This window comes from Leptonotus elevatus, chromosome 4 (assembly GCF_054856555.1).
Source record: "Leptonotus elevatus isolate MCC_2025b chromosome 4, RoL_Lele_1.0, whole genome shotgun sequence".
Classification (NCBI taxonomy): domain Eukaryota; kingdom Metazoa; phylum Chordata; class Actinopteri; order Syngnathiformes; family Syngnathidae; genus Leptonotus; species Leptonotus elevatus.
The window spans coordinates 13,543,801-13,562,432 of NC_141242.1; the positions used below are offsets into that span (position 1 = coordinate 13,543,801).

General features: G+C 42.4%; 1 protein-coding gene across 2 annotated transcripts in view; it reads left to right on the forward strand.

Annotated features, from left to right (window-relative positions):
* LOC147175612 (voltage-dependent calcium channel subunit alpha-2/delta-1) overlaps nucleotides 1–18,632 on the forward strand; it is a 91,110-nt gene that overhangs the window by 31,170 nt on the left and 41,308 nt on the right. For both annotated transcript variants that reach the window (XM_086072718.1, XM_086072717.1), the window contains exons 6-10: nucleotides 351–480; nucleotides 10,592–10,723; nucleotides 13,885–13,954; nucleotides 15,876–15,926; nucleotides 16,095–16,194. In XM_086072718.1, the coding sequence (XP_085928844.1) occupies nucleotides 351–480; nucleotides 10,592–10,723; nucleotides 13,885–13,954; nucleotides 15,876–15,926; nucleotides 16,095–16,194 (483 nt within the window). The remainder of the gene's footprint in view (nucleotides 1–350; nucleotides 481–10,591; nucleotides 10,724–13,884; nucleotides 13,955–15,875; nucleotides 15,927–16,094; nucleotides 16,195–18,632) is intronic.

An 18,632-nucleotide genomic window follows, 5' to 3' on the forward strand; every position in this document is an offset into this window, starting at 1 on the left:
CCGCCCCCGCACCTTTTTATTTTGCAGGTGAAGAGGTTCCTGCCATGGTTCTCCTCTAATTGACAGATGAGATAGATGAGGCGACTGTATTGTTGCTTTATTAAGAAGCAAGTGTTCACATGCACTCCCCGCTCTCCTCCCTTTTTCACTCCTTCTCCATTCGACGTCCTCCAAATCTCAACACATGTTTCTTCACTTATTGTCACACCCTTGATGCAAAGCCATACCTTTTCTCCTATTCTTAGGCAAGGTGATAAAATACACAGTAAACCATAACAGGGCAACAAAGGTGAATACAACTGACATCATATAGACATTACAACTGATCTTTCATGTTTTTTTTTCAATAGCTGGATTCAAACGAAACTGAGGGACGCAAATCTCGACTCCGGCCGGACTTTAAAGAGGATCCGTCCTTTAGACGCCTCACGGACCACAGCCACACGGCCGTGCACATCCCCACCGACATCTATGATGGCTGTGAGTGCACACATGCATGCGCACCCACGGTAACCATGGATACAGCTGACACATAAAAAATGCATTAAAAGATGCCGTTGCAGTTTGCGCCTCAGCCAAATTTGCCATTGGCTTAATAGGGGATAATGATTCAAAACAGAAAATAATGATGCCCTCTTTTAGAGAGTTGTTAATAAGATGTTTTGTAGTCACCTTGGGTTCAGTTCTTTCTTGCTCTTGATTTGAGTGTAAATGGTTGTCTATCGAGATGGGACCATTTTGTCAAAGTTCTATGATGTGGTGGAAAATGGTGGACCCAAATGCAGAGAAGCAAGAGAAATATAAAAATAAAATGGTATTTATTCTCAAACAAACAAAAACAAGGCAGGTGGAATTATAAAAATATTAATTTAACAAAGTCCATAAAAAGCAAGGTTCAAAGTATTACAGAAACTCACAACTACAGGAAACATAACATGACTTAAAATGACTAACATGACCCGACAGACTGACAGAAACCAGTGAACTAAATACAAGACAACAAAGCACATGGACAAGACACGAGGGGCTGGTGAGCGCTGATTGGTCGACACAAGGAACAGGACTGACGAGAACAGGTAGAAATGAAAACGAGTAGACATGATACAAAAAAAAGGACAGGGAAAACATGAAACAAAAATAAATCTAAATCAAAACAAAGTCAACAAAAACATAGATCGTAAGACGTTTCAGGATTTATAAAATAAAATATATGTATGTATGCATAAAAAAAAAGATAAAGAATTGTGCTTAAATTATGGGTAAGAACGCCTCGTGTTTCAAATATAAAAGATTTCATGAAACAATTTCATAAAAAAAATGAACAGGACTCACATTTCACTATTTCCAAGGGAAAAAGCAAATCACATTGCATTCAATAATTCAACACAATAAGTGTACCTATCTTTTACAGTGACACTTCGGTGGTTTCAGTATATTTAGGCCATCGAGTATTCTTTCAGCGGAGCTATGGTGGTCATAGCTCCTGTTATGAAGATTATTTAAATGTTTAATAGCTCACTGGCTATGTGAAGACTATGGTGCTTTATTTTATTCTCTCTCTTATTTCTATCCACCGGCGAGTAGTTCTTTTCTTTTCTTTTCTTTTTTTATTCCTCCATCCCATCTGTTATAAATGTAATGGCTTAACAGGGTTACACAAAACAGCCGTCAATATTTTCACCAAAGTACAACACAATAATGAAACAAGTCAGAAACATGAGTGTGTCACAGTCTTTACCCGAGACCCTAATAATGACTTTTTGTGTATGATGGCATATTCAAGTTAAACAGTCAACAGCAAGCTCAAGTTTATTTGCTGATTGGCTTCTGTTTGTCTCCTTCACCCAGCAAGGAATTTAAAATGAATGGTTTGCTTTACTGGCTTTTAATGGTTGAATCTCAATCATGGCTTAGGTTTTAATTACTGCAATTATAAGGTCATTAAATTAATCTCATGCTAATACCAGTATTTTTGAATGGTGCTGCTGCAATTTTTTACATTAGCAACAGACAAATATCTAATGGAGTGCAGGTCAACTCTGATGCGATTGTCCATCCATCCATCCATTTTCTTAACTGCTTAGTGCTCCCAAGGGTCGTGGGGGTGATGGAGCAATTAGTTAATATAATACAATTAAAAAAATATGTAATAATAATAATAATAATAATAATAATAATAATAATAATAATAAATAAAATACAATAAATGCTTGTATGCCTCATTAAATGTTTACAAAAAATATTCAGGATTCTTTATTTTTATTTAGTTATTTATTTGTCACTTTTACAATGAAGCACTAAAAGTAAACCTGAATCTCTTTTTTAAAGCTTAAAAATGTAAGAAAATCTCTGGAAAACTGCTTCCAAAGGGGGTTCCTCTCAAAATCCCTGTAAAGTGGTAATAATTTGTTTTTAATTTGACACACCACAACGACTGTGTGGCACCGTGACTTACAGCTTTTATTAATTAGAATTCTGTGAAATGTGATGATTCAGCATTCACACAAAGGAAGGGGACTGTGGAATGGGTTAAAGTCCTGTTGTGGACCCATCTGGTCCCAAGGTTAGACCCCTGACCTTTTTGTTGGACTTCACGCATAGTAGGAAATACGGGGGCAGTTGTCCTCTATTTTCTGACTCTGAAAGTTCAGGGCTTGTTTGTTCACTTGGGTTTGAACATGTCGTGACTTTGTCCTATTTTACCGTTCCTGTGACAAATCCCTGGTTATATTCTGGGCCGGGTGCCATAATACTTCACACTCATAGATGCCGTGTATTGCTTGCAAGTAATGAATATCAGAGCTGCTGGATCTTCTGATGGCTCAATGGGGACAAACGTCACGGGCAGTTTTTGCAGTGTGGGGAACAAAAATCAAGCAATCTATGTAATATTAATTCAGAAGATGTGAATTTTCATGCATAGGCCCACATGTTTTGTTGTTGTTTTTATTTATTTTTTATTTCATGGGTTGTCTTGCTGTATCAGGACCATAAACTACTCCTGACATAGGAGACACCAAAACATGAATGTAGGAATTATCTGAAGCTTTAAAATGTAGTATTAGCCCATATGACATGCCTCTCTAAAAAGAGAATTGTTGAACCAATTTAAGATTAAACAGAGTACTGTTGACCAATTTAATACAATTGCTTCATGTGGTAACACATGATTGAGTTAAGTTAATCCAAAGTGATATATTAAGTTAATTAAATTATTCCAGAGTGAATGTATTAAGTTTAATTAATTATGAGTTCATTAAACTTGAACTTTTAAATTAATCCAAAGTGAATGTGTCAAGTTTAATTAATTATGGGTTAATTAAACTTAATATATTTGTGTGTTACCACTTGAAGCAAGAGTGAATATATTAAGTTTAATGAATTCATAATTAATTAAATTTAAATTAACTTTGGATTAATTAATGGTGGGCGGCACGGTGGCTGACTGGTTAGCACGTCCGCCTCCCAGTGCAAAGGTTGTGAGATCAAGTCCGGGCTTCGGCCTTGCTGGGTGGAGTTTGCATGTTCTCCCCGTGCTTGCGTGGGTTTTCTCCGGGTACTCCAGTTTCCTCCCACATTCCAAAAACATGCATGGCAGGTGAATTGGACACTCCAAATTGTCCATAAGTGTGATTGTGAGTATGGTTGTTCGTCTCTGTGTGCCCTGCGATTGGCTGGCAACCAGTACAGGGTGTACCCCGCCTACTGCCTGAAGCCAGCTGGGATAGGCTCCAGCAATTCCCGCGACCCTCGTGAGGACAAGCGGTACAGAAAATGGATGGATGGATGGATGGATGGATTAATTAATGGTCAACATTTCTCTGTTTAATCTTAAATTGGTTCAACCATTCTCTTTTGAGAGTGTGGTTTTCCGTCAGTGTGTGTGTCTGCCCAGGTATTCATGCTTTATGGGTATAAAAACGTGTAGTCCATCATGGCGACTTCTTGCAGCGTGGGTACAAAAAATCAGGAAAACCAGGGTTCGTGAGATTTTCTACATATTACATTTTTAGCATTACCCTATGTGCAGCTCCGCCGTACATATGCGATATCGAGTGTGCACGTCATTAGTGAGCTTCTGACAGCCACTTGACATGTTGCTGAAACATCCGTGAGTATCACTCCTCGCGCATGCATTGGATGCGACATTACTACGTTTGTTTTCATTTATAGACATGAATAACCCACTTTTGAGCATTGTGTATAGTGTCAGTTACATAAACAAGGTTTTGCAAAAACAAAAGTGCTTACAGTCTACGAGCCAGAGATGCGTGGAGAGAAGCAAAAGAAAACCAAGCACGTCATTCGCGTTCAGCAGGAAACTCTTGGTGCGTTCAATGACCACTCACACAGTTGGATATTTCATACATACATAGAAAAATCTAATTCAATGTATCAAACAGAAATAAATACTACGTGAGCACATTGCAGGGGGTATGTGGAAATATTTTATAATTTTTTTTCAAAATCAGAACAAACGCTTAGCAACCTGAATTTTTTATAAAGCTCTTTTTCTCCCTTCGAAGCATACACAGGGCACAAGTAAATTGCATTACAGTTACACAGCCGAGATGTGATGAAGGCATGGATTACTGTTTCAAAGTGCAAATTTAATTACCTTAAACTACCCCAAATCTGAACCCTGTCAGAGAAACCCATTGAGATGAATACAGATATTCTGAATGATTATATAAAGTGTGTGTGTGTGTGTGTGGGTGTGTGTGTGTGTGTGTGTGTGTGTGTGTGTGCCTAAAACTCAATTTCGTTGGAGATTCTGCCTTAAGCTGACACCAGAGATGTGTCGTTTGGCACTTTTGATGAAAACTGATTGTAGACATGCATCAGTCTGCACGTGGGCCAACAGCCGTCCTCGCATATTTTTTTGCAGCCAGCCGCCTGCCTTCTCCACAGAACATATTCTTCTGAGCGCTCTGAAGGGAAAATAAGACATTTGTACGCGGTTGAGGCTTCAACTCGCCCAATTTGATCTCCACCCCATAAATGTTCCCGGAATAGCCTTTTCTCAGACAGGGGGGCGAAATTGGATTTTCTGGGTAAAGTGGGAGGCGGGGTTATGAAATGACCCCCATACTGGCCTGCTGTGAGACTGGAAATACAGAAGATGACGAACGCATCATAATGGCTTCATCTTTTTGGCTAAATGAGGGAAAAGGAGGGCGTGTGGAGTGGAGCGTAATTGTTGCAGTAGATGCTCTCAAATAACATTTAAAATGTTTCTCAACACATGAGCCAAAATAATATGGGCTTTGATTTCATAACAAAATGTTGGATAATTAGGAAACCAATTATATGAATGTAGGAGTTATATTTTAGCTTTTTTTATTTTATATATATATATAAAGCAATGGCGCATACCGTCTATACATGTTTTCTGTGAGTTTGTGTTTATTACTATTTATGGTTCTATGGCAACAAAATGTTGTTTACTTCTTCATACAGTATTTCAGGGACCACTTGTGGTGTGAGGATCACAAATCATGAGACCCATTCTATTCATTAGGGAGTTATTTTGAAGTTGAATGTTATGGCACATGTCATTGATACATGTTTTTCATAACTGTAAAGTATTTTCTTTTATTCATGGTTTTGTGGGGATTTCTTTCACATTTACATTCCGAGGACCTGACAGGGTTCAGGAACCATAAATCAGGGAAAACATCCGAACATGATTTCTGTAGCCAGTATGAAGGTAATTTTTCCTTCCAATGGCCCATAAGGTTGGACTGTAGGGGTTAAGGGCCCAATTGCAGGGAAGCAAGGCAAGAGTGCTCTCGAAAAGTAAATGGCACCTAACTAAAAATACATTATTCAACTAATGAAAAGAAAAGATACAAAGTAAAAAGTAACAAATAAACACACTAAATTCACCAGGAAAAAAAGACGTGACAACAGACAAATATTACATCCTACCATTCAACAAAGACTGAAAGCAAGCGTGGAACTAAATACAAACAAACTGGAGAGACAGCGAGGAACACCCGGATAAGACTCGAGTGGCCGAGAGAGCTGATTGTTAGACACGAGGGACCAGGCTGACGAGAAAAGTAGACAGAAAACCCGTTACACAAAACAAAACGAATTGTATTCAAAACAAAGCAAAATTAAAAATTACAGATCATGACACATCTTTTTAGACAATCACTACTTGTGGTGTGAGGACCAAAAATCAGGTCCCCAAAACGGGAATATAAATGGAGGAGCTATTCGGAAGCTGCTTTTTTTCAAATACATACATAGGGAGATACATCTGTCACACACGGTCCTAGAGTTATTTACCATATGTTTATTATTCTAGTTAGTGTGCAGTCATCTAGTCATCCAATTCATGCTATTGTATTTAATTGCACTATGAATTAATCTCTGGCAGACTGGGTTCAATGCAGAATCCATACAGTATAATGTTTTATTATCCCAAACAATGTATATGTAAAGCTATTTTAGTCTATAGCTCCATTGTAACTTTTAGCCTCAAGCAATTTGAACTTTTCTCATTATGCACCGCTGGCTATAGTGTTATTTTATCCCTCCCCATTTAGAATTCTGCACTTAATGAGGTAAATGCATAATCTGCACACTCACACTCGCACACACACTGGACACACACTTACATGCACACGCACGCTCACACACACACACACGTATGTTTCCATTTAACAACAATAAATCTATTTCAATCTGTACTTGTAGCCCTTACTATCGCAAAAAAAACCAATTCTTGTTAACTGGAAAAATAAACAAACTTTGAATATCGACCAATGGTCTAACCTCCTCATAAATCATATTTTAATGGAAAAAATATGTGCCTCAAATAAAAACCAAATTTAAAGAAACATGGTCTACGTATATAGAATTTTTTAACCTAAACTTGGATCTTAATTCTGCCTGTTAGCGAGAGCCACAGCAGCGTTATAACTTGCATTGATGTTTCTGTATTAGGCAATTTGTAACTAATGGTTGTGTTTCTATAGTCAGGAACCAGGCTGCTGCCAGCGGGATCGAGCGGATTCACCTCCGATGGGCACCAGGGGTTGATATTCGGATTCACGGCATGCCAGTGGGTTAATTCTGTGGGTGCTGTCCCCCCTGGCTGGGCGTGGGCGGGTCTGCCCCTCTGTTGGCTGCTGGGTGGCGGCTGCGTCTTGGCCGTTCCCTGGGTCTCTTGGGGGGTGGTGCGTTGCGGGGCTTTCCCTGGTGTCGGGGGCGGCGCCGTTCCGGCGCGGTCCGTCGCTCTGGGCCTGGCGACGCGGTTCGGGGCCTGTGGGCCGCCGGGGTACCCGGTGGTTCCCTCTCCCCTCCCCCTTCCTCCCCCTTGCTGCCTCTCCCTCCTCGCCTCTCCCCGCCCGTCCTCCGCCTCCCTGTCCCTTCTCCCTCGTCACCCTTCCTCCTCCTCTCCCCCTCTCTCTGCGTCCCTGCCGCTGCCCCCTGCCCTTCTTGTCGTCTCCTTCCCCCCTCCCTTCCCCCTCCCCGGTACGCCTTCCTTCCCCTCCCCTGGGCCGGGGGCTCCATCCATGGCCCGGGTCTCGGTGCTACGGGGGCCGGCGGGGGTGGCTGGGGTTTGATGTCGTGCCCGCCCCGCTCCAGTGGGCGTCCTGGCGCCTCGGGCGGGACCCAGTATCCGGGGGGCGAGCCCTATCGCCCCGCCGGACGGGTCCCATATGCCCGCCGGGGTCCTGGTGGGGTGGGTGGGGGCTTGGTGGGCCGGTGCGCCTCCTGCCCCCGCCCAGTTGGGGAGGGCCCCACTGGTCACTCCTCTTAACTCACTACACTAGGTTTGCACAATACACTTTTATAGACATATAGGGCACATAACACACTTTGGGGGGTGGGGTAGGGTGGAAACACCGTCTTCACCCTACAACTCCCCTCCAATTTTAATACACCACACAACTTGTGGGGGGGGGGCTTGTGGGGGTGCCATCAGTTGGAGGCCGCAGTATAGAGCAGTGCTGCGGTCCCCTGTCCGTGTTCCGTGTCCCCCCCCCCCCTATCTATTTTTTTTAATGCACCACATACACTCAGTAACATGCTTGGGTGGCGGGTGGATCGGAGCGTGGGAATATCATTTCCATCGGCTCCGGTTCACCTGCTCCTAATTTTAATGCACCACACACACACACTTGTATATACACTGGGTGGGGTCACATTCACGGTTTAGGGGTAGAGTTCGCCAGTCGGCGAGCTGGCGGACTCAGTAACAGGGGTTAATTTTCACAAAGAAAGTGGGGGGTGCGGGGGTTGGGGGCCGGTGGGGTGCCTGGCGGGCATGCAGTGCCCCGTCCTGCTGCGTTGGGTCGGGGGCGCGGGCCGTGTTGGGGCGGGGGGCGCTCCTGCTCCTGGGTTTGCTCTCCGGCCGGTGGCGGGGCCCGGGGGTCGTCCTTTGGCGCTGCCGCGGCCTGGGGGGCCCTGAGGTGTTGCGCTTGCTCTGTTCCGGCGGGGGTCGACGGCTCCCCTCTTTGGTGGAGATTTTCATGCATGCCAGATCCACCACACCAGCATCTACCGAAACTCAGACACAATCTGTTTCCTCCTCAGGTTATTGAATCGGTGGAGGCTGGTGTCTGCGGATCTCACGCGGCTTCGTCTGTCCTTCCTTCCTTTTCTCGGTCTCTCCTTTGGTCTCTTGAGGCCTCCCTGATTTTATGTTTTTTGGATTTGTTGGGGTCTGGATGTTTCTTGGGCTGGGGAGGAGTTCTGGTGGGGGGTGTCTGGTCGGTGCTGGATTTCACCTTCCTTGGTTTTCTTTGGTCCCCTCGGGTCTCCTGGTGTTCGGTTTAGGTGAACGGTATGAGATTTTTTCTAATAGGTTTTCTGGTGAGCAATACAATACACGCACGCACGCACGCACAAAAAAATAAAAAAATAAAAAAATAAAAATAAGAAAAAAAATAAAAATAAAAGAGCAATGATGATGACATTTCCGAATGAACAATACTGAGCTCTTAAAAAACGAGAGGCGCACATGCAAATGGAAGTGTTTGCACATCAATGAGCCACGTCACAATCAATACAGTAAATTCACATCTATTTCACACACGTACCTTTAAAGAAGTTTAAAGCCAAGAAGAAATAACAACAACACTTTACTCTATGGAGGTTGTCCTCTGTGCCAAAATTAAAAATGCAAATTTATTTACTATAATGTGTTGTACTGTGCCCAAACTATTCCAAAACATTCTGATTACTATCACATGTATGGAATATGTGTTGAGTAGAAAAATCCACCCGTTTGGATCCATCTCAGGGGGCAGCCATTTTGCCACTTACTGTTGACTGAAAATGACATCACAGTTGCTCAGGGATCAAATACTGACCAATCCTGACTCAGTTTCAGGAAACAGTTAGGTTGTGATTGGTCGTTACCTGGCTATTTTGGCACTTAAAATAACATCCAACAATTTTTTTGTGCTTTTCAACATACGTCACAACACCATCAACAAAACATTATTTTGGCAAAAGCCAAACCTGTTGATTACCTTGATGTGCTTGTCGCATTACTCACATTTACATATAGTGTAAAGTCAAAACTAGACAAAACTGAATACTATTATCTTTGAAAGGGGAAAAGGGTTTGATACAGCTATTGTATGCGATCTCTAGAGGCATACCTAATGAAGTGTCAGGTATAACTTGAACAATGCAATGTTTAACATAATCCCCACTGTCAGGCAAACGAGGCACGTGTGCAAATATAATATCCTCGGCAGCAGTAAGGAGACTAAAAATGAGGAAGAAGTGAAGAAGAAAAAAAAGAGTTTAGTGAGAAGCTGATCCAGTTTGGGGGCGCCCAGTGTTGCCTGCCTGCCCCCATCCATCATTGTGAGTGTTACATGGCTCTGGGCTGTCCAAGTGCTGTGTCACTGCATCCATAATGCCTGTTGCCTCCCACAACACACACTATCAATCAGCTGCTATCACACACACATGCACACCCACACACACACACTCATAGATGTTATACATTATTTTGAGGTAGAAATGAACAGGTTCATTTTTGTGAGGGAATATAAATGTATTTTATCAAAAACATCCACACAAGTTCATATTCGCTGAAGCTGGGACATTTCAATGATGTGTATTAAGGTGTTTATCTTTGTATCTTTATAGACATTTTTACGCATGCTGCAAAAGCTCAATTGTTCTCGGATTGCACTAAAGCAGAACAATTGAGAAAACAGGCTCAGCAACATCTTGAATGATGCCATAGTCGAATATGTTAAGTCTCTTGAAAAGATTTTACAGCAGTAAAATGGATAGCACACTACTGATGCTTGCTAGCAGGCTAGTCACTGTTTTGCTAAATTACTCAAAAACGACTGAAACACTCTATACATATGTAATAAAGTGTCTTCCACAAACCTAATGAAGGAGTGATTCCCGCTCTGTCCCTCTATGGAGTCTTGCGATCTCTCTGCAACTATTTACGACATCCACGCCATTTATTACCTACAAGCTCCTCATTGGAGTCATTCTTTTCCGGCCAAGTCAGCAGTAGTCACATAGGAAGTCGCCTGGTGCCTAATGTTTACAAACATTGTGAAAAAGTACATCGCAATCTGTCTTTTGTTTTTAGCAACCATTGTGCTGAACGAGTTGAACTGGACGGAGGCACTGGAGGATGTGTTTAAGAAAAACAGAGAGGACGATCCCACGCTTCTTTGGCAGGTGTTTGGAAGTGCTACTGGTCTAGCCCGCTACTACCCAGGTATGCAAAAGAAAGTACAGCGAGGTCTTCACATTCCGAGTAAGATGGTAGGTATTAAGAGCGGAAGTTTGGCAGAACGTGAGAGTTTAGTAGATAAACAGAGTGAGCAACTTGAGAAGTTACACCAGGTTGAGTTGCTTCAATTTCCATTCATCTATTATCTGGGGTCACGTCACAGGGGCAGAAACCTAAGCAGAGAAGCCCAGACTTACCTCTCCCCAGCCACTTCGTGCATCTTTTCCGGGGTTATTCTGAGCCATTGCCAGCTGGAAGACATATAGCTGTATTTTCATAACTGCATGTTAGACCCGATGTTGGTATTTCGCAGATGAGCACAGGCCGGCGAACTTCAGTTCTTGGCCAATCAAAGTGGCTCCTTTCACTGCCTTTAGGGCAGCTGTGGATCCATTCGTAGAGCGGGTCATCCAGTGATCGAAACATCAGCAGTTCGAATCCTGGCTCCTACTATGTGTCGTTGAGCTGTCCTTGGGCAAGACACTGAACTTTAAATTGCCTCCAGATCGGCATTGTAAATGAGAAACTGTTCTCAATTGTTTTACATGGTTAGACAAAGAATGAACACATGAATAATAAATGCAGTGTCCTAGTGGAACACTGCTGTAGACAAACGGCAGAAGCGCATCTACACCATGAAGTGCTCCCCCCCCATAACTGCCACCCATTGGGATGAATTAAAATATGCAATAGGTACAGTTATTCAGAGGGTCTGATGCCTGCTGTTGACATATTTACGAATAAAATATGCCATGCTACACCAGCTGGGTCTGTTTCACAAAGCAAGGTTTAGTGAGAATTCTGGGTCAAGAAACCCTGAAATGTGGGAAACGTTGCGTCTTCCGTTTCAGAAAGGGAGGTAACTGAAACCAGAGGAAAAGAGGGAACTCTTGCATGTTTCATAAAAGGAGGTAATTTAAGCTCTCGGTCATTTACCATAGTAACAGTGTCCATGAACCTAACCTGGTTGGTAGCAGTTTTTTTTTGACAATGAACCTCGAGGTTTTCTCTGTACCCGCCTCCTTTCAACCACACAAGGCATTTGATTTCCTCATTCATTCAGTCCGCTGCGGTGACTTTTTGCGTAAATACGCTTATAGTCTATAGTGTAAAGTCCAATGACAATTACTCTATTGATGAAGGCGCCGCAATATTGCGTAGGGAATTAAATATTCATTGCGAGATTTTTAGATATGCTGGTATTTTCAGACAGTTATCTTTTTGAGCGGTACCTCATCGCAGTCCAACATCTACATACACAACTTAATCCGTCCTTACATTTGCAACATTACCAGTCGTATATATCACATCCCAGCATATATTGTGTGTTGCGCACCGTTTTTTTCTTATACCCGTTTGAATAATCCTTTTATATTTCATCTTAAGTCAAGTGCGATTCTCCCCCACATGATTGCACCTAAATGAAATGAATTCATGAGCTACCATTCAACAGGTTTCCCCTGTAATATTATTGTGATTGCAAAGGACTACATTTAAATGTACGCATTGACTCGAGCAGCAACGTTCTCCCACGCCGCCTTCCTCTATGTGGAGCCGCTGCGGTGTTGCACTTTTTTTCTAAAGATATGTTCAAATTCGCCATATGATCGCATTAAAATTTTGAGAGGGGTAAAAAAAAAAGCGGAAGCAGAGGACGGCACCGCGCTCAGTTTCCCCGTTGCCATGGTGACTCGACGCATCGAGGCTCCATTAATGTGGTCTTTTGCGTGATAACTCCATGTGAAACTACTCTGCCTTGATAAAACTATCTTCAATCAGCTGTCCTGGAACCGAAAACGTAGAATTTCCTCTCTCAGTATATGTCAACTCGCTGTTCAGGGTTAGTCTCGATGTTTGTTGAACATGCATTGTGAAATGGACCCCAACTGTCTTGTACAGATGTGGTCTGAGATTTAGATTGATTTCCTACCACCAAATGGTCACTCTGTAAGTCCCATCTCCAACACACTCCTTCTACTGCGCCGACCCGCCCAGCTTGGCGGACACTGGTCTGCCAAATGATATGTGAGCGTGTTTTGCCGGCATTCGCACCACAGTGCATATGCGCTGTCTAAGAAAGTAGAGCCCAGGGTCTCTTCCGCGTGCTCTCGGTCTTCCCCCAGTCCTCCTCCCAGTGGAACGTGGCCTAAACACCTCACCAGAGAAGCTTTCAGGATCCTAACCAGATCCCTGAGCCACCTCATCTGACTCTTCTCCATACAGACAAGAAGTGGCTTTGCTCTGAGCTTCTTCTTTACCTCATTTCGGCTGATTGTACCCGCAATCTTGCTCTTGCGATCATGACCCACAGTTCGTCACCAAAGGTGATGGTGGGATCGTAGGTCAACCGCTAAATCGAGATCTTCGCCTTTCGGCTCAGCTCCTCCTGGTCCAGAGTTTGCATCACTGCAGAGTGCAGGCGCTTAAACGATCCGCCTGTCAAGCTCCTGCTCCATTTTCCATATTACGTTTTCATTACGTCTCAGTGGAATGGCCAACATTTTTTGTCTGTGCACATTTATTATCCTGCTCAAATCAACAGTTTTCTCTGCTGAGTACGATACATAAAATCCATTTTGTGTATTTTGAGTGTTTTTTTAATTGAAATGACCTTGACCCTATTGTCACAGTCTGCAATATGCTCATATCAGCACATACAAAGGCTCAACATATCCCATACAACACAGTCCTATACGAAGCAATGATCCATGCTTAAGCTCCATAGTGTTTTCTATTCATGACATCGTCTGTGTGTGTCACAGGAGAGGTTGATGTGCAATATTCCGGAATGATCACTGGCTTTGTCTACTTTATTACACTGTGTTTTTAAATACTACTTAGCATGCATGAAGAGCGGGCTCACTCTCTCATGCGTGCTCGCTTGTCATGCTCCCCCACTCTAATACCAAACTGGTGATTGTCAAAGCAATTAAATTAAGTCCACACGTTTTGTCATAAATTATATTCTGGGCTCTACGATTTGATGATATGTAACATGGCATCCAGAAATCTGCCATTTTTGTCACCATGCAGTACGTCATACAGCCTGATATGAAGAGTGGGTCATACATAAAATAAGCAATTAGTAGTTTTATCTCCTGGCTGTGTGAGACAGGTGCAATCAACACACTTTTCATGTCCTGCAGCGTCTCCCTGGATGGATGCTCGCAAGACGCCCAGTAAAATTGACCTGTATGATGTACGCAGGAGACCGTGGTAAGAGATCTCACTACATCATTGCTTACTGCTTGGAAGCCACTAAATGACTCCTTGATTTGAATCCGAAGGACAATGCTATTTCTGGAAGGTTTTTGCTGGAGTAAATTAACAAGATTTATGTATTAATACTAAAATCCACTCACTGGCTCCTCCTGCGCAGTCCACCTGCATAGACTACTTATAAACATGCCTTTAAAGTCATCCCCAGTTCCAGACTCCCTCCGCAATAAGTGATATCCGAAATAAAAATACCATATATAAAGACTCCCTAAGTATGTTTTTATAGCATTGACAACACTCATTTTTTTATGTCTTAATACACACTTTTAAAATAATAACATTTTAAACTTTTTAAAATAATACAAGCATATTCAGCCCTGTGAAAAAAAAAATGCCTTGCATTTCCTGGTTATTAGGGACACAAACAACAACAACAAATAAAAATAAAAATACCTAAAATGAGTTAATGAGTTGAAGTTCATTTCCAAACAAATGCCTAAAATTTAAAAACATTCTAAAGTTAGTGTGCCAAACGGATACAGTGGCCTTTAAAGGGTTTTACATAAATTGAGAGCGCAATGGATCGCACAAGTACAAACAGTGTAACAGTGTACCAATCCTTCTATGTGTTTAAAAGTAAAGAAATCCCTTTTTTTCCCCAAACTATCATCTGACATCGATAATTATGTCCAAAGATGTACAAAATCAACCTTGAGCTATTGCCTTCTGTAGGTGTAAAAAGCAGAAGTGAAGAAAATGGAAAGAACATTTAATAATCTTCAGCAAAAACTGAGCTAAACTAAAATAATTCCTGTTTTCATTCTTCTTCTTTCAAATTTATAGTGTAAAAAAACAACAACAGTGTGCCGCTATTTAGTGGTCAACAGTGGAATTACACCCAAAATAAATGGGAAACGATAAAGGTACAAACTGTACAAGAAAAACAAATTAGCAAAATAGCAAGACACTCATTTCACTACACCCGGCCACCTTCAGTTCACAGGTTACTTCGCAGTGAATGTACAGGTCATTTTTTAAAAGAAAGAAAGTGCATGTTCAGAAGAATCAGATGATATCAATTGAAGTAACTCAACCCCCACCAAAAAAAGTAATTTAGAATGAACATTAAAATATACAGCAGAGGCGAGAATTGGAGTTATGTGCTCCCTCCTACAAAATCCGTTAAAGAGGTGAGCAGCAGCAATTAGGACCGCGAATGGGAGGACTGGCTGACTCCAAAATAAAGTGCATTACAGTAATAGATGTAACAAAGGCATTGATTACGGTTTGTTAGTGCTTTTGTGAAAGGAGAAGATTTACTTTGGACAGCTGCCTAAGATAAATAAATAAAAATCGGGCTTGAAATTACAACAGTAGCACCAATTTACTGTTTGTTTACTTTAAATAAAATAAGATTTTAAAGTTTCCTAAAACTCCTAAAAACAACAAGAGCAAGATGTGCATGTAGTTGACTTGGTGAAGCAATATGAGTGTTGTATTTCTACGATACATACTATACTGAAGCAGAAGTAGTCGATAATACCAGCCAGGGGCATTTAAATAATTTCTAAGCTTTGGACCTCTACTCATGAAAAGATGGAGAAGGTGCTGCAAGGAAAAAAAGGTGGTCAAAAAAACAAAACAGTGAAGATGATGTTCAGTGAAAGTGACATGTAAAAATGTGTTGCAATGAAAGAAGCTCTTATTTGGGTATGTTTTCAGACAGTGAACTACTGCACAATGCTATTTCTATAATTAAAAAAGCATGCAACACAAAATGTTGGTAGCTGACGTGATTAATGGCAGTTCCGTTCATTTCACTGGGATTTTTTTTTTTTGGAGCTACAGGCATGGTAGGGAATGAATTAATCTCGTAAATCAAGGTACCACTGTGTTTACTGGTTAAGTGTGTGTGCAGGTATATTCAAGGAGCCGCCTCGCCCAAAGATATGCTAATCCTGGTGGACGCGTGAGTAACTCAAATGTCATTGAGCCATCCCCTTACGATTTACCCTGATCATAACATATTTAATTTCTCATCTTATTCATCGCCACCCGGCTCCATTTTGTGCCTCCCATTGGTCTTACCTGACAAACACGAGTGCAGCAGAATGATATCGTCATCTTGTTTATGCAGGAGCGGCAGCGTTTCCGGTCTGACGCTCAAACTGATCCGGACGTCGGTCAGCGAGATGCTGGAGACATTGTCGGATGACGACTACGTCAACGTGGTTTATGTGAGTGCTGATTCAGATGCTTTAAATCCTACCAATTCAATTTTCATGCGAACATTTTGCACCATTGACTTTTTTTTGTGGCAATTTTGGCTGTGTCGAAGTGTCCTCTATGTTCCTGAAAATAACCTAAAATGGAAAATCTACTCCCCAAAAATATAAATTTGTTCATAGTAACAAGAAATGTCCCCTTAAAAATATTGTTTTTGATCTTGTTATGATGTTGATTTGTAATTTTCCACTGCCACTTTTTGCCTATTCAAAGCGTGTAACAAAAATCAGACGCTGTACTGTTTTCCGCGAGTGTGCCTATACCAACTGAAACAATAACTTCTCTTAAATGGACATATAAATACCGGGGGCAGCAGCTTTAGGAGGGAAGCCCAGACTTCCCTCTCCCTAGCCACTTCAACCAGCTCCTCCAGCGTGATCCCAAGGCATTCCCAGGCCAGCTGAGAGACATTGGAGTGAACATTGGTGAGGGTCGAAACGTAGATTGACCTTTTGGCTCAGCCCCTTCTTCACCACAACGGACTGATACAGAGTCCGCATCACTGCAGAGACTGCACCGATCCTCCTGTCAATCTCTCGCTCCCTCCTGCCCGCACAAGACCCCAAGATACTTGAACTCCTCCACTAGGGGCAGGATCTCATCCCTGACCCGGAAAGGTCACGCCACCCTTTTCCAACTGAGGACCATGGTCTTGGATTTGGACTTTGGATGTGCTGATCTTTATCCCAACCGCTTCACACTCGGCTGTGAACCGTTCCAGTAAGAGCCCCTTCGTGAGTCATCACCTTATCGTGGTGAAGGGGTTTGTGTGTCTCAATGATCCTAGGAGCTATGTTGTCCGGGGCTTTATGCCTCTGGCAGGGTCACCCATAGCAAACTGGTCCTAGGTGAGGGACCAGACAAAGCATGGCTCAAACAGACACGTGGACCGTGGTTTCCCTTGCCCGGACCCGGGTCACTGGGGGCCCCCTCTCAAGTCAGGCCTGGAGGCGAGCATCTGGTGGCTGGGCCTTCACCCATAGCCCCTTCCTATGGGCTCACCACCTGTAGGAGGGGCCAAAAGGGGTTGGGTGCGTAGCAAGATGCGTAGTGAGATGCGTGGCGGTCCGATTCCCGACTACAAAAGCTAGCTCTTGGGACATGGAATGTCACCCCTCTGGCGGGGAAGGAGCCCGAGCTGGTGTGTGAGGCAGAGGAATTCCGACAAGATATAGTCAGACTCTCCTCCACACATTGCTTGGGCTCTGGTACCAATCCTCTCGAGAGGGGTTGGACTCTCACTTTCAATGTGTAATTATATTGCTCCACAAGATGGCAGTGCATTTTCCCATTCAAAGCATGCAGCAAAGCCATATCTTCAACATATCTGTGCCTTGCTGAAGACATTTTTAGAGAACATATTTTAAGGGGTACAAATTCCTAAAATCAGTGTCTGATATTTATATATTTTAGGCTAATATCGTTTTTTGATTGGTTCAAATGTGAAAACTACTAATATCATTCTTTACAGATGTTTTTGAGTCAATGTATTTACCAAATGGTATTCAGTTTGACATCTAAAGCATGAGGCAAAATGTCACATTGTTTACTGTTTTCAGCAAATATGCATTGCTACTAAAATTATAACTGATTTAGCTTAGTAACTAAAGTACAGTAATAGTAACACATTTATTATACTGTATGCTATTATTTCTACAACAGTTTTTGATATACTGGTATTTTTTTAAGGGTTGTTAAGGGTTTAGTAAACACACGAGCAAAGACACTCCACTCCCACACCCCACAATTGCTTTGTCTCACAGGCACGTACATGCACGCACACGCAGGCAGTTCCCAGAGATGGATGACATGTAATGAAGTATGGATTTCTGCCACGTCTGGCCACCTTCAAGCAGGCCTTTAATGAAATGCCTGCTGCTCTATTTGGTGCACTGGATGAAACTTTAAACTCTCATCGCCGCCCTCTCTTTTTATATACTGCATGCACAAAAGTATTGTGACATCCAGCCAACTTTCTTTGCCACCCTTGCGTTCGACTAAAATAATTAAACCTCAATCTGAAGCAGTTAATTTGTCATCTCTATTACTTTTGCCCATTCGTTTCTTTGCATCAATGACCAATGCGTGTAACATTTCCATGTACAATACAGCAACTTTCCCATTTTTATCTTTCGCGTTCTCTCCCTTCACTTGTTCTTCTCTCATCGACCAATCACTCCCACGACTCGCTGCGCTTTCATCCCTCAAAACCTTCCGGGCCTGCGATTAAGCGTCCAAAGAACCAATCAAGAGGCTGAGTGGTGTGTCGATAGTGGTGTGCTCCTGTAGATGAAGTGTTTGTTGTGACGCAGCCTGCAGATTGGAGCTTTGTACTCCCTCAGGGAAGTTTTGTTTTTCTGAAAACAATGTCGGGTTCTCAGTGGACGTT